The sequence below is a fragment of the Asterias rubens genome, chromosome 7, assembly GCF_902459465.1.
Source record: "Asterias rubens chromosome 7, eAstRub1.3, whole genome shotgun sequence".
In the NCBI taxonomy this organism is placed as follows: Eukaryota; Metazoa; Echinodermata; class Asteroidea; order Forcipulatida; family Asteriidae; genus Asterias; species Asterias rubens.
In genome coordinates this window covers 7,571,977-7,586,062 of record NC_047068.1, presented here as the reverse complement: position 1 = coordinate 7,586,062, position 14,086 = coordinate 7,571,977, and the positions used below count along the sequence as shown (strand labels likewise).

Here is a 14,086-nt window from a genome sequence, read left to right as displayed (position 1 = left end):
TGACATGTTTGACAGTGACAATTATTTAGCTAACCGTGTTGTAGGTGTTGAGATCTCAGTCCAGTTCTTTCATTTTTGTACAAAAGAAAATACAAGTGTTTAAAATGTACCAACAAGAACAAACAAATTGCTATAAAAGCGTTTAATTATTTTCAAGCTGGCCCTGGTGTGTTTTATACAAAAATGTTGTAGCTGCACTGTAGCTGCACCAATTTTGAAACAGCCTAAGATTATCATTTTGTAACCCCAGGTTATCCAAAAGATAGAAATGCCAATATTTCAACATAACTTTCTAGAATTTTGACCCTAGTTTCGGAATTGTTTGTCAGCAGTGACCCCTGACTTTTCCAAAAAACGCCATGTTTTTTCAAACAATTCTATTTCAATTTGAAGCAGCCTAGATTATAATTTTGTAACCCTAGGTGTTCCAAAAGATGGAAATGCCAACATGTCAACATATCTTTTTAAAACTTTTGTCAGCATTTTCCCTTCAATTTTCGTACGACCTATGGTTATAGTTTTTGTAATTTTTGCTCTCAGATACCTCAATCAAAACGGATGTTGTCACAACGGATCTTATACAGGCTTCCTGGGACATTATAGACGATGCAACCTACAGTCTCCTATTGACCAATACAGCAGATGGTACAACCCAACCGGTTGAGATCTCCAACTCGCAGACTAACAAACACGTCTTCACTGGATTGACGCCCGGTCAGACGTACGCAATTTCACTCATGAGTCACCTCAATGGACAGAACATTGATGGTGGTACAGTCGTAGAAACCACCTGTAAGTATAGTATTTGATACAGATAATTGCAGGATTGCTAACTATTCAATTATTAAAGGCACAGCAGCCGATTTCACAAAACGCTAGGATTAATCCTTTCTCAAGTTAGGCACGTAACTGAAGTGGCGTTGACTGACTGTCTGTAGCAGTTTTTAATATTGATTGTACACCATGTTAAGTGTTGAGTGTTTTCTTTTAAGTTTTTAAATATAGAACTCAAAGAACATAATCAAACTACTTTTAAAAACTCCTCTTTCTGTTGTTTGTTGTCTTTTGTAGACCCTCTTCCTCCAACAAATATTCAAGTGACTCCGAGTGCAAATGGTCAAGATACAATCGTCACATGGAGCCCACCACAGCATGTCTATGACGGATTTGGAATCAGTGGTGGAGGAAATTCTGTACTTCTTGGACCTGAGCAGACGCAGCATATCTTTACAAACCTAGTCGATGACGGATCCAATCTACAGCTGGTGACAACCAGTCAAGATAAAGTCAGCCATCCGGGTCTGCCGTTTAGCAACTGTAAGCCAATAGACCCTTCCTATGAAATATGCTTATTAAATTCAAGCATGCGTACAGACCCTATTAGTTGGCAAACGCCATAGAGTTGTGCACTAAGCAGACGAGCAATCGCTTCTGCATCACGCAGCCATTAGTTGTGTACAAAACAGCGCAACGTTCTCTCAAATGTTAGTGCGCACGCGCTATGCGCAATTTACATATTTCATGGGAAGGGTCTATTGATTGATTGATTAATTTGATTGTTTTTTTCCCAATTAGGTACTATAGGTGATAAATGGAGGGCACCAGGCAAAAGCCTGGTTCCTCTGGTGTAATTGGTTTTAGTTTGTAACAATAACAATAAATTATTTGATGAAATGAAAGTTCAGAGAAAGGTTTAATGTCTCCATCAAACATAGCACAATAAATGGTTTGTTTTGTAAACTTGTGTTCACAATTAGTTTTGCTGTAGAGTTAAAGAAAAATTTGATGGTGTTCAAAGAATGCCACGTTCCGTTTGAAACTCTACAGAGAAACCCAAATGGCTTGGACCTCAAAAAAGTAAAAGAAAAATGAACTTCAACTGTTGTAATCAAGTTGGGAAGGTAGTGCCTTCTGCTCTACTGTTGTACCATTCAATATCATCCACTGTGGTTTTGAATTGTACATAATAATAATAATAATAATAATAATAATAATAATAATAATAATAATAATAATAATAATAATAATAATAATAATAATAATAATAATAATAATAATAATAATAATAATAATAATAATAATAATAATAATAATAATAATAATAATAATAATAACAGTATTTATAAAGCGCCAAATTGCCAAAGGATACAAGGCGCTGAAACTAAGTCAGCTTGCAATAATACCAGGTGACAAATGCATCTACACAGTGCACAATATTGTTTTTCTACCTTAAACAACCAAGTAGGAGAGTTTAATTGTTTTCCCAAATGTTTATTTCAAGCACCTCAACAATTTTGTTTCTAACTTCATTTTGTATACCTTGATCGCCACTCGGTTCAGATAATAACAATGTAGTGTTGTTAAAGCAGGCCTTTAGCTGTACAAAGAATTATGAACTCAAATACTGCATGAGCAGTAGCCGTCACATTCACAAAGAGCGCCGTCGGGATGTGCTGGCCAGCGTGAATACATGTGCAGTAAATGGGTAGGATTTGATAATTCCATGTACAGCCACAGTTTTGCTATGAAGACAGTCAAAAGTGTTCACGTTTTACAAGTAAGAATTCTCTTTGCAGACAATGTCCAGCTCGGTGGGGCCACATCCTCATCTCTAGACGTCTCGTATGACCAAATCCCAGGAGCGAGTGGCTATCACATCCTTCTTGTCAACAAAGACGGAACAATCCAAGCGGAACAAGTACTTAACGGAGAACAAAACACCCAGTTTACATTTAACGGTTTAAACCCAAGCACCGAGTACACAGCGGTGGTCAGTGCCATGAGCAACACTGGTCAAAAACAATTCATCGGAAGTGACACCGCATCTACTTCTGGTAAGCAATACACAACAAGTTGGTTTTCTTAATGGACTATGGCAATCCATTGTTTTAATAATAATCAATTTTTATATAGCGCTTTATCACAGGCTGATTAAGGGCTGATCAAAGCGCTTCTGACATTTAACCCTGGTCACTGGGTCATATATTTTATTCATTAAACCATCTCAGCACCCTGGGGAGTATACAGCCGGTGCTGCAAGTTACCACGCTCTAAGCTAATCATTCACATAAACCATCTCTGCCCTCACACGTACCCATTTTACCCCTGGGTGGAGAGAAGCTTAGGGTAAAGTGTCTTGCTTAAGGACACAAGTGTCTCGGCCGGGATTCAAACCCACAACCCGATGACTTATTTACCAGAACTTAAACCCCATGCTCTTATCCCATCAGCCACAACACCCTGCTGAGTTTAGAGTGGGCCCAATTTACATGGATTCTTACAGGGGAAATTGGCAGCATAAATTTAACCTGAATTTGTTAATTTGTTTTGGGCATTTGTGTTGGGAAACATTCCAATGATTGCATACTGCCCCCATTGAAACTGTTACCCCTTTATCCCGGTTTCTTTAGTAAAGTTTTTCTTCTGTGTATTTTCTGAAGTATGTGGTGTTTTTATAATTTCTGTTAATTTGATTTTTCTCAAGTGCAGGTCTGTCCAACGGGTAACCCATCTCAGATTATTAGAAAACGTGCAAGAATCAAAGAAATAGAGGAAAACAAGTATTGACTGTACTATAAAGAAAAAACTTTGAAATAACTAAAACAAAACATGACATTTTGTCCTCCTATCCGTGAAAAATCAGCAACATCTTTATTTATAGAAAGTATCCTGAATGTCTATAAAAGTCTGCACCATGTATGTCAGCCATTTAAAGTAATTCCGATTGATTAGTAAATCAGTCAAATCAATTAAATTTTTCAATTTATTTATTTCCAGCGCAAGTTGTCCTACCTCCCTTTGACTATGGTCTAAATATCAACCCTGTTACCACTACTACCATGGGCGTTGCTTGGAACCATAACGATGCTGCCAACTTTGACAACTACAGACTTACAGTGGTGAATGCAGCAGGACAGGAAATTGGAGAGGTTTGGCTCAATTAGTACTTGATGACTTCCTTTAAAAAAACCATAGAAATAGAACCCGGAGAAGGCTGAGCTTGACCACCCCGTGTGTTGACAGTGCCGGCTGGTTATTGCACCACATGACACGCTTATATGGCAAGATGACATCACATGAGCGCACATAGACCTTTTTTTACGTGTTTTCATTGGTCAATGCTCATGAAGTCATGGCAACAGCAAAATGGCGTACAAGCACTGATAAAAGTGGTGTCACAACAAAATCGCAAGCAAGCGTTCTCTGGGTTTTATTTCCATGATAAAAACCTGTAAGTGCCACTTAAGTTGTGAACCACTTTTCAATTGTTTTATTGTTTTCTCCAAACTGCAATGGCCTGGGGGAGTCGGAAGTCCTTGATATTCTAGACTGGAGTATTCCACATATCTAAGAGGGATAAATTTGTTTGAGGGGCTTTAAAGTTAGTTTAAAAATTACCCAGTAAGTTTCCCTTGTGGTTTAACGGAATACTATAAAATCAGATTTAAAGGCAGTGGACACTATTGGTAATTGTCAAAGACTAGCCTTCACAGTTGGTGTATCTCAACATATACACAAAACAGCAAACCTGTGAAAATTTGAGCTCAATCGGTCATCGAACTTGCAAGATAATAATGAAAGAAAAAACACACTTGTCACACGAAGATGTGTGCGTTTAGATGGTTGATTTCGAGACCTCGAACTCTAAATCTGAGGTCTCGAAATCAAATTCATGGAAAATTACTTCTTTCTCGAAAACTATGGCACTTCAGATGGAGCCGTTTCTCACAATGTTTTATACTACCAACCTCTCCCCATTACTCGTTACCAAGTAAGGTTTTATGCTAATAAATATTTTGAGTAATTACCAATAGTGTCCACTGACTTTTAATATGTGATGTCTAAATATTTTAATTGTGTACAATTTATCTACTTGTTATGTTGTGATCAGCCCATTATAGTTCCTGCGACGGCCAATCCCAACCATATTGTAACTGGACTGACTCCAGGTACTGAATATTCAATAGATGTGTCTGGTGTAGCCAATGGGGACGCGACTATCTTGGTTAGTGCACGAGAGTCAACAGGTCAGTGGAATTTTTGTATTAACTCTTATTGCTATGGAAGTTTTGTAATATTTTGTCTCTTTTATGATTAAAAGTTAAATATGTCATTGTGTCTGGGAAGGATACATTCATTCCTGTGTATTTAAAGGCATTGGACACTCTTGGTAATAACTCAAGATAATTGTTAGCAGACAAAATGTTGGTAATGAACATTGTTGATGGTATAAAACTTTGTGAGAAATAGCTCCCTCTGAAGTAACGTAGTTTTTGGGAAAGCTAGGTAAACACTCAAATAAAGACTTCAGCTGAAGCCTTTTATTATGGATCTGAAAGCACACAAAGTAAATGCTCAAGGGTGTAGTTTCTTGCAAATTTGATGACCAATTGAGCAAAAATTGTATTTTATGCATGGTGTTTTTTCCCCTGGTTCAAGTTGAATGACTTTATTTAAAGCCATTGGACACTTTCTGAACAGAACAAGAATTAAAAGTTCACAGATTTACAAATAACTTACAGGGTTTACAGAAGGTAATGGTGAAAGACTTCCCTTGAAATATTATTCCATGAATTGCTTTACTTTTTGAGAAAACATTAAATCAATTCTCGATATCAAGAATAACAGATTTATTTTAAACACATGTCATGACACGGCGAAACATGTGGAAACAATTGGGTAAATTTTCCCGTTATTTTTTCCCGACTCCGATGACCGATCGAGCCTAAGTTTTCACAGGTTTGTTATTTTATAAAGTAGTTGTGATACAGAAAATGTGGGCCTTTGGACAATACTGTTTACCGATGCTGTGCGATTGCTTTAAAAAGCAGATAGGTGATGGATTGTCGGTTTGTTCGGGGCCCACTGTCTGGAACCAGTTACCACAGACCATAAGATCCTGCAGATAATGCAATTTTGAAGTACAATCTCAAAATCTATTTTTTCTAGTGTGTTTTAATTGCTATTGCTGTGTCTTTGTTTGTAGAGCGCAATGATCACTTATGGAATTGCGCTATATTTTAAGAGCTGTTCCTGACTGGATTGGCAGCATATGGCGCCACATCACCTCGTAAACCAATACATGGTGCTAAGGAATATGTCTCATAATTCAAACTTCGTCCCACTCATCTTGCAGTCAAAATACATGGCGCTCTGTATCCTTTGGCAAAAAGTGGGTTATAAATACGGTTATTAATACTATTGTTATTACTGTTTTGTTCTCTCCTAGTTCCGTTGCCGCCTGCTAAGACGATCATGGCCCATGCTAACGACAAAATCACACTGGACTGGTTTCCACCACTGGAGGGCTCCGCAGATAATTACATTATTAAGTATGGGCCGTACGGTGGCACACTTGAGACAGTTGTGCTCGGTCCACACCTAAGCCACTACGAGATACTCCAGCCTTTCGACAACTCTCAGCAGCACAAAGTGGAAATCTACTCCGCCATTGGACAGTCGCAAGAGTTGATCAGTGAGATTGGAGTTATAGACCGAGATGGAGTACCGATCAATATTAACCCAAGTGAGTACACATTTGCGAGTGGAACTTCTTTTTGCAATTTTTGCTTCAGCTGTAGTGATTCATTCCACCTTAACATGCAGCTGTTTTTTTTTAAAGGATTGGATGGAAGTTGACAATACCTGTACCTATTTGCCACTCACTTTGTATTTCATACTAATATCCAAATTTCTCCTTGTTCAAGTTTTTATTAACCATTGGTAGTTTTATTTAATAATTTTCATCAAGTCTTTTTGGCCTAGACAACATATAAAAAATAAATTAAAAAGAAACATTTTTAATAAGGGAGACCATTTGTAACAGAATGAGTTTCTAAGGCTTTCATATTTTTCCTAAAGTGTTGCTACGCTTCATATTGAGATGTCAATTTCTTAACTAGCTCTTATGATCTCATGTAGAGGTCAAACAAGGTTACTCATATTTTCCCTCTGTTTTCTTTCTTTCAGCTTGCACCCCGAACCCGTGTTTGAACAATGGGGTATGCACAATAGTGCCTGCCATTGGATTTGTGTGTCTATGCGTAGGTTACACTGGAAATATATGTCAAACTCAAATCGGCAAGTACTATTTGATCATTGATTCTATCAATTGCAATTTATATTCCTGTAATACCTTTACAATGTGCCTTTGTGATTGGTTTTCGGAAGGGTAACAGGTGATTGTCAACATGGTGTTTCTGCAAAGTGCTGTCGAGAGATTGCTTGTTTTAGTATTGGCGCTTACGGAAGCAGTGAATTCTGTGCTTACGGCAAGCGTATTTCACGGGTTGGCGGCGAATTTTGGCTTCTGTGCGTGCGTACTCTATATAGGCACTCTACGCTTACAGGGCTAGCGCAGAAATTTGGTGTTCCACGTAAGCAGGGAATCGTAATCGTAAGCACAGAATTCGGCGGTAAGCAGAGCCATGAAATTGGGCCCAGGTATCTCCAGCCTTTCTGCCATATTGGATATCGTTGCCGATTAGGGCTGTATATGAGGGTTACTTTGGCAGAAAATGTTTTTAACTCCATAATTCATAACCTCCTGTAAGAAACTACTAATCTCACAAGATTAACATTCAGTGGTCAGATACATTGCTCGGCAGTGGGCTTGGTACGTCAGAGTTTCCTCATAAATCCATAATATCCTTAAGCATGTATTTTGCAAACATGCTTGGGTGTAGGACGTTTATTTGAATTGAGTATTGGTGCCTGCTCAAACACACAAGTAACAAGTAATAGAAAGAATCAAAGCAAAAGTCCCCAAGAAAAAGTTTCATGGTCAGCCTGACGACCCAGAACTGGGTCAGGCCCCCTCTTTTACCCAGTAATTGGGAATCTTGGATGTGGAATTATTTCTTCTGGAATACGATTAGAAATCAATAAGATTATGTTGACAAATTTGAATCTCGAAAGGTGAGTTTTGGAGGTTCAAATTTCCCTGGTGTCTGTTTGTGAATGCTACGGCAAGAGATGCAGTTGGTACCCGCTGCCATCATTTTCTTCAACCCTTGTAGGTTCGATGTAAATCTGTGGGCATTGTGTTGTTTTGTGTCCGACAAAAAGTATCCAGACTCGTTAAGTAACAATATAATAACTGCACATGTTTTGTCCATCAGTCTATGTAGTAGGGTCATGTCATGTGCAAGCTCATGTTTGAATGGCGGTTGTGTAGGTATTGTATTCAGTGTCACAACTGACTTTAATTTCTTTACATACTTCTTTATAACTTTGCCTATAAATCAGCATTACCATGACATCCTAAACCAATCTTTGACCCTTCCTTTAATGTGGTAACAGTCTTTTAGAATAACTGCATTACTATTTGTCCACCCATTAGTCGATGTAGTAGGGTCATGTGAAAGCTCACCTTGTTTGAATGGCGCCGTTTGTGTAGAACTTCAAGACGGCACGTTCCGCTGTGATTGTCTGGATGGATACGATGGCACCTATTGTCAAACAGGTTTTTGTTGGATTTTATTTCCGTCATAATGAGTAGAAATCCATTATTTTTTATACTTAAATAGATATTACAGTCTTGGCATTTGTTTCCAATACTTGCGTATAAAACGACGCAATAAATATAGTAAATGTCAACTATGTTTAGACGTTACCTTGGCTTCAGTATAGCACTTCAATTTAATGGGGTGGGGTTAATTTCCCCCCTAAACTAACTTACTTAAAAGTATTTAAAAAGGCACCTTACTGGTGGCCGAATCCCCAGCCCACAGATGGCTTTATTTTTCCTGCTCATGTACTGAAGGAGAATTCTAATATTTTGAAGTTTGTGACAACTTTATAAATTTATCTGTTGAGACAGTTTTCCACCCATTGATAGTACAATTTTCAGCTTAATTAAAAAAAAAAAAAGTAATAAATTAAAACCAACCGATAAAAGAATGTACACACAACCCAGGTCACGATTTTGACTAAAAGCCAGATGACGTGCAGGGTAAACAAGACGAACAATATAAACACTACAGAACCTAAACATCTTAAAAAGTAATAGGCCCACACATTGCTTAGTCATCTGTTAAGAGGAGTTTTCTCACTTATCAATATTTGTCAGTTTTCATAAAATCATGATTTATGACTACTTTGCAGACATAAATGAGTGTGCAAGTACCCCATGCCTGAATGGTGGGGTGTGCACCGATCACACAGCCAGGTACCAGTGTCTTTGCGTTGATGGCTGGTTAGGGAGAAACTGTGAAACTCCGATTGGTGGGTTGATAATTTTTACCGGTGTCTCACACCACGGTGCACCAGTAGCCACAACACCCCCATTTTTTGTAAAAGTATTTCACAAAAAATTGCACATCTTTTGCACTACTTATATTTCTTCGGAAATTGAATAAACTCAATTGAGCAAGCACATCTCACTCTTCTCTGTATTTTGTAGAAAATTAAGAACCTCACACTAGAATTAATTTTTGTTGACACTACAGTCAATTGTTTCACCAAATAATTAACAACTTTTGCACCTCTTTAATTGCTTTGAAAATGGAATAAACTCTGTACTCTCTATCTTTTAGAGAGCAAGCACATCTCACTCTTTTCTGTACTTTGTAGAAAATTAAGAACCTCCCACTAGAATTAATTTTGTTGACACTACAGTCAATTTTTTCACCAAAAAATGCACATCTTTTGCACCTCTTAATTTCTCGGAAATGGAATAAACTCTGTACTCTCTATCATGTGGAGAGCGAGCACATCTCACTCTTTTCTGTATTTTGTAGAAAATTAAGAACCTCACACTATAATTAATTTTGTTGACACTACAGTCAATTGTTTCACCCAAAATTTCATATCTTTTGCACCTCTTAATTTCTTCAGAAAGGGAATAAACTCTCTACTGTCTATATTTTAGAGAGCAAGCACTTAGCACATCTCACTCTTTTCTGTAATTTGTAGATAATTACGAACCTCACACTATAATTATTTTTTAGACACTTCAGTAGATAAACCTGACTCTATACTTAATTATTTTAGAGAATACATAAACCTCCCATCACTCTATACTCTTTTTTTTTAAAGAAAATACACAAACCTCACTCTATACTTTATTTAGTAGATGTTAAATAAACCTCACTATATGTTTCATTTTCTGATGTTAAATAAACCTCACTCGCTGTTTCATTTTGTAGATTTGAAATTAAAAGTCAAACTTCATATTTCATTTTGAAAATCTTAAATGATCTGCACTCTTCTTTATAATGTATATATTAAAGAAACCTCACTCTATACTTTAGTTTGTAGAAATTATTAAAAAAATTCACTCTTTACCATGTTTTTTACTCTCCCGTAGAAATCCTTTTCCTTCAATGAAACTCATTTTTTTCCAATTCAATCCGATTCGAGTTACTATCAATATAAATATTAATAGTAAACTTGCAGGTAAAACCACGAGTAAAATCTCTTTTAAAGGAGTGGTGGTGGCTCTGAAAAGAGCCGGTTTGGTCTCCCAACCCGGCTCTTTTTAAGAGCCACCACTCATTCAAAAGAGATTTTACTCGTGGTTTTACCTGCAAGTTTACTATTAATATTTATATTGATAGTTACTGTTATTCTCCACACCATGCAAAGCTTTTTCAAACACCATTTTTTCAATCCAATTCAAGTTACATCATTCACAAAACTTTCCACTACATCTTCACACTTTCAATAATTTTTACAAACTTATAGCACTTATTGCATGTGAAGGATATCTTCTTATTTTATCCTGTTTTCATATTATCTTATTAAACTAATGACAATATTATGTTTCTTTGGTTTTGTGTCTATTCTTACTGGTCTGTATTCTGTTTGCATGTGTTTTTATGTAACTGCGATCAGTTTCTTCTTTTAAAGTCTGCTCTCTTAAAAAAAATTCCATTTTCTTCTTCTGTTAACGATACTTTGTTTTCCTCTTTTAACGATTCATTGTTTTTCTTGTTTTAACGATTCTTTTCTTTCTTCTTTCTGCGTATAAACACTTATTGAACCGAACCTGATCCTGATTGGACCACAGACCCATGTATAAGTCAACCGTGTTTGAACGGCGGCCTTTGTTTCACCGTGGTGGTCGATAACCGCTACGTTTGCCTGTGCACTGATGAATTCACGGGACTGCATTGCGACACATGTCAGTGAGCCATGATACTTTAATACTTTCCTTGAGTTATGTTTGGCGAGATTTGTAGATTGGATAAATCACTGTGTGTGTAGAGGGTAAACAGTAGGGGTTTTTTTTAAACGCAGTTTTACCAGTTCTGAGATGAAACCCGAAAATGAAATTGTTTGTGAATTTTTTTTTTCTATAGTTTGTTTGATAATTACTTTTTGTATTAAGTTCAAAAGCTCTAACTGGGACAAGAAACATCAATAGACCATAACAAATTTAAAACCAACTGTTTGAAAAGATCTTTCTGAAGTTACCTAAAATTATCGTCTTTAAAAAAAAGAGTAAATTCACGGAGAAAAACTTTTTTTTATGAGAAGCGAAGTTCTGATTAACATCATGAACATCTACCTTGTCTGAAGAAAGGTTTTGCAACAGCTAGACCAACAGTTATTTTCAATCATGTCATTTATGTGAATAATGTGGGCATTTGTTTATCAGAAATGGTCCTCTTGTGAAATAGGAGAATAAAACAAATCAATGGTTTGTAAAACAATATTTATGGGTAACTCCATTGCCTATTGTTCTACACCATCTGGTGCAGTATAGGGGAATTTCAACATCTCACCCCGCCTCACACAAACAATACACAATCAATAACTGTGGTCGTAAACAAGAAGCCTTTATAACAGTAACCAAGGCTGCTGGGCTGTAACACATGCCTGTGCCTTTTGTTTCTGTACAATTTCCACGTCAGAAAGTAGGTAGCCAAAGTGGTTTTCTAGGTACGTGGGCTTTTAAGAATTCATTCTGGCCATTGTAGTTTTTTCTCACCTGTCAATGTCAGGTCAAGTAGGACGGCACGTACAATTAAAACCAGAGATTTTTTTTTTTTTTGCTGGATTTTTTGTTGTGATTTCAAATCATTGAGTATAAATTACAGTACATTTATTCATTTGTTTTAGTTTATTTTAATTTTGTGGACAATAAAATAATTATAAAACCAAGTAGAGGCCGTCCAGGGAAATGCAAAAGTAACAACAAATTCATAAAAAAAGGTGTGCCCTCCCAATCTCGCTCGTAAAAAGGGGAACAAAGTTATATACTTTACATGACACAGAAATCTAAAATTGTAGTAAAATCTTAAACAAAAGATGGCAAGTAACTGCAATACACAAACGATATACAAGAAGCACAGTACCAAAACCAAAGCCCTATTTTGTCAAATGAAATCAGAATAACCATCCAAACGAGACAAATGGGGGGAAAATAGTAAAATAATAAAGTTAATATATATTAAGGATGAGAATATTTTTGTTATATAGGACTATTGTAATGTTTCTGATGCTGGAATGTCACCAAGTATTTTGTTTGATTAATTTCTTCTCGTTGTGTTGTCATTTGGCCTTCTGCTGGGGTCAAAACATCAGGTCATTGACTATTTTTTTGCATTAATTTCTTCTCATCCAGCGACAAATGATTGCTTACCTAATCCGTGTTTGAACGATGGGATATGCACAGATGGTGACAGCTCCTTTAGTTGTCAGTGTGCGGAGGGGTTCATGGGTGTTACGTGTGCAACAAGTAGGTCAAGCCTTGATTAAGTAGGTCACCCAAAAAGTGATGACCACACCCAACTTGAGGTTAATTGAAGTCGCAATTATACCATCATTTTTAATAGTACCTGCTGCTGAAACATATGATTTGAACTGCCTCTAGCTTTAGGGAAATCTCGGGGGTCTAGTTGGTAAGACACTGCTCTAGAATTGTAAAGGTCGAGGGTTCAAATCAGGGTTAATATGCCTGTGATTTTGCTTTCCCAGAACTCGGGAAATTACCAAGTATTCAGTGATTACACACATTGGTGTAAGGGTGAAAACCTAAATTTACATTCATACGATCTTTACTCTTAACTGAATGCAGACCACAAATCTAGTGTGTGTCACTTTATTCACATTTGGTCATCCATTTGAGTGTGGGCTTCTTCTCTCCTATTCAACCCAAAATCAAATGTCGAAGTCCATGTCCAACAACCATTGAGTTGCAGTCATTTATTAGTTTGGGTGTAGCCATTACTCAGTTCAGGTGTGGTCATTACGCAGTTTTGGTTTGGTGATTGCACAGTTACGGGTGTGGTCACCATTTGGTTTTTAGTTGGTAATTCTTTATTTTAAGTTGGCCGTTCCTCATTTTGGTTGTTGCCATTACTCAGTTTGGGTTTGGTCATTGCACAGTTACAGGTGTGGTCACCATTTGGTTTTTAGTTGGTAATTCCTCATTTTAAGTTGGCCATTGCTCATTTTGGGTGTGGCCATTTCAGTTTGGGTGTGGCCATTACTCAGTTTGGGTGTGGCCATTACTCAGTTTGGGTGTGGCCATTACTCAGTTTGGGTGTGGCCATTACTCACTTTGGGTGTGACCATTACTCATTTTGGGTGTGACCATTACTCATTTTGGGTGTGGCCATTACTCAGTTTGGGTGTGGCCATTACTCAGTTTGGGTGTGGTCATTGCACAGTTTTGAGTGCGGTCATCATTTGGGTTGTTGAAGGCGATCATTCTTGGTGTGGGTGTATCAATATTTTGCCACCAATCAAATGTAAATGGGTGTTCTAAGTCATATAGGGACAAACATTCATGTTGGATGTGGTTCAAATAACTTTTGTTTTTGGCACTTATTGTTTTACTCGTAGCAGACTTGATTTTGCACCCCATGCACAAAGTATGCCCCTTGCACTTTGTTTGAAATTTGGATAGATATTCAGATAATGCATGCTTTTTCTCATATTTTTTCTTTAAATAATTTAAATTGTACAGATAAAAGCTGAGCAGAAATGAGTTACCAGGCCAAACCACCTGGTTAGGTTGCTAGGCGATGCTTAGAAGATTAAATTGCTAAGCACTGATTACTGTGAAGCAGATTTATGAAAGTAGGCCCTATAAATAAGAATATCTATTGAGAATAACTAACACTTCAGTTTCTAG

General features: G+C 37.0%; 1 protein-coding gene across 2 annotated transcripts in view; it reads left to right on the top strand.

The window, feature by feature from the left end:
• The window catches only part of LOC117292969 (fibrillin-1-like), a 93,678-nt gene that overhangs the window by 2,803 nt on the left and 76,789 nt on the right, over positions 1–14,086 (top strand). For both annotated transcript variants that reach the window (XM_033775150.1, XM_033775151.1), the window contains exons 4-10: positions 541–792; positions 1,072–1,317; positions 2,577–2,834; positions 3,778–3,929; positions 4,892–5,027; positions 6,230–6,526; positions 6,970–7,080. In XM_033775150.1, coding sequence (XP_033631041.1) covers positions 541–792; positions 1,072–1,317; positions 2,577–2,834; positions 3,778–3,929; positions 4,892–5,027; positions 6,230–6,526; positions 6,970–7,080 — 1,452 coding nt within the window. The remainder of the gene's footprint in view (positions 1–540; positions 793–1,071; positions 1,318–2,576; positions 2,835–3,777; positions 3,930–4,891; positions 5,028–6,229; positions 6,527–6,969; positions 7,081–14,086) is intronic.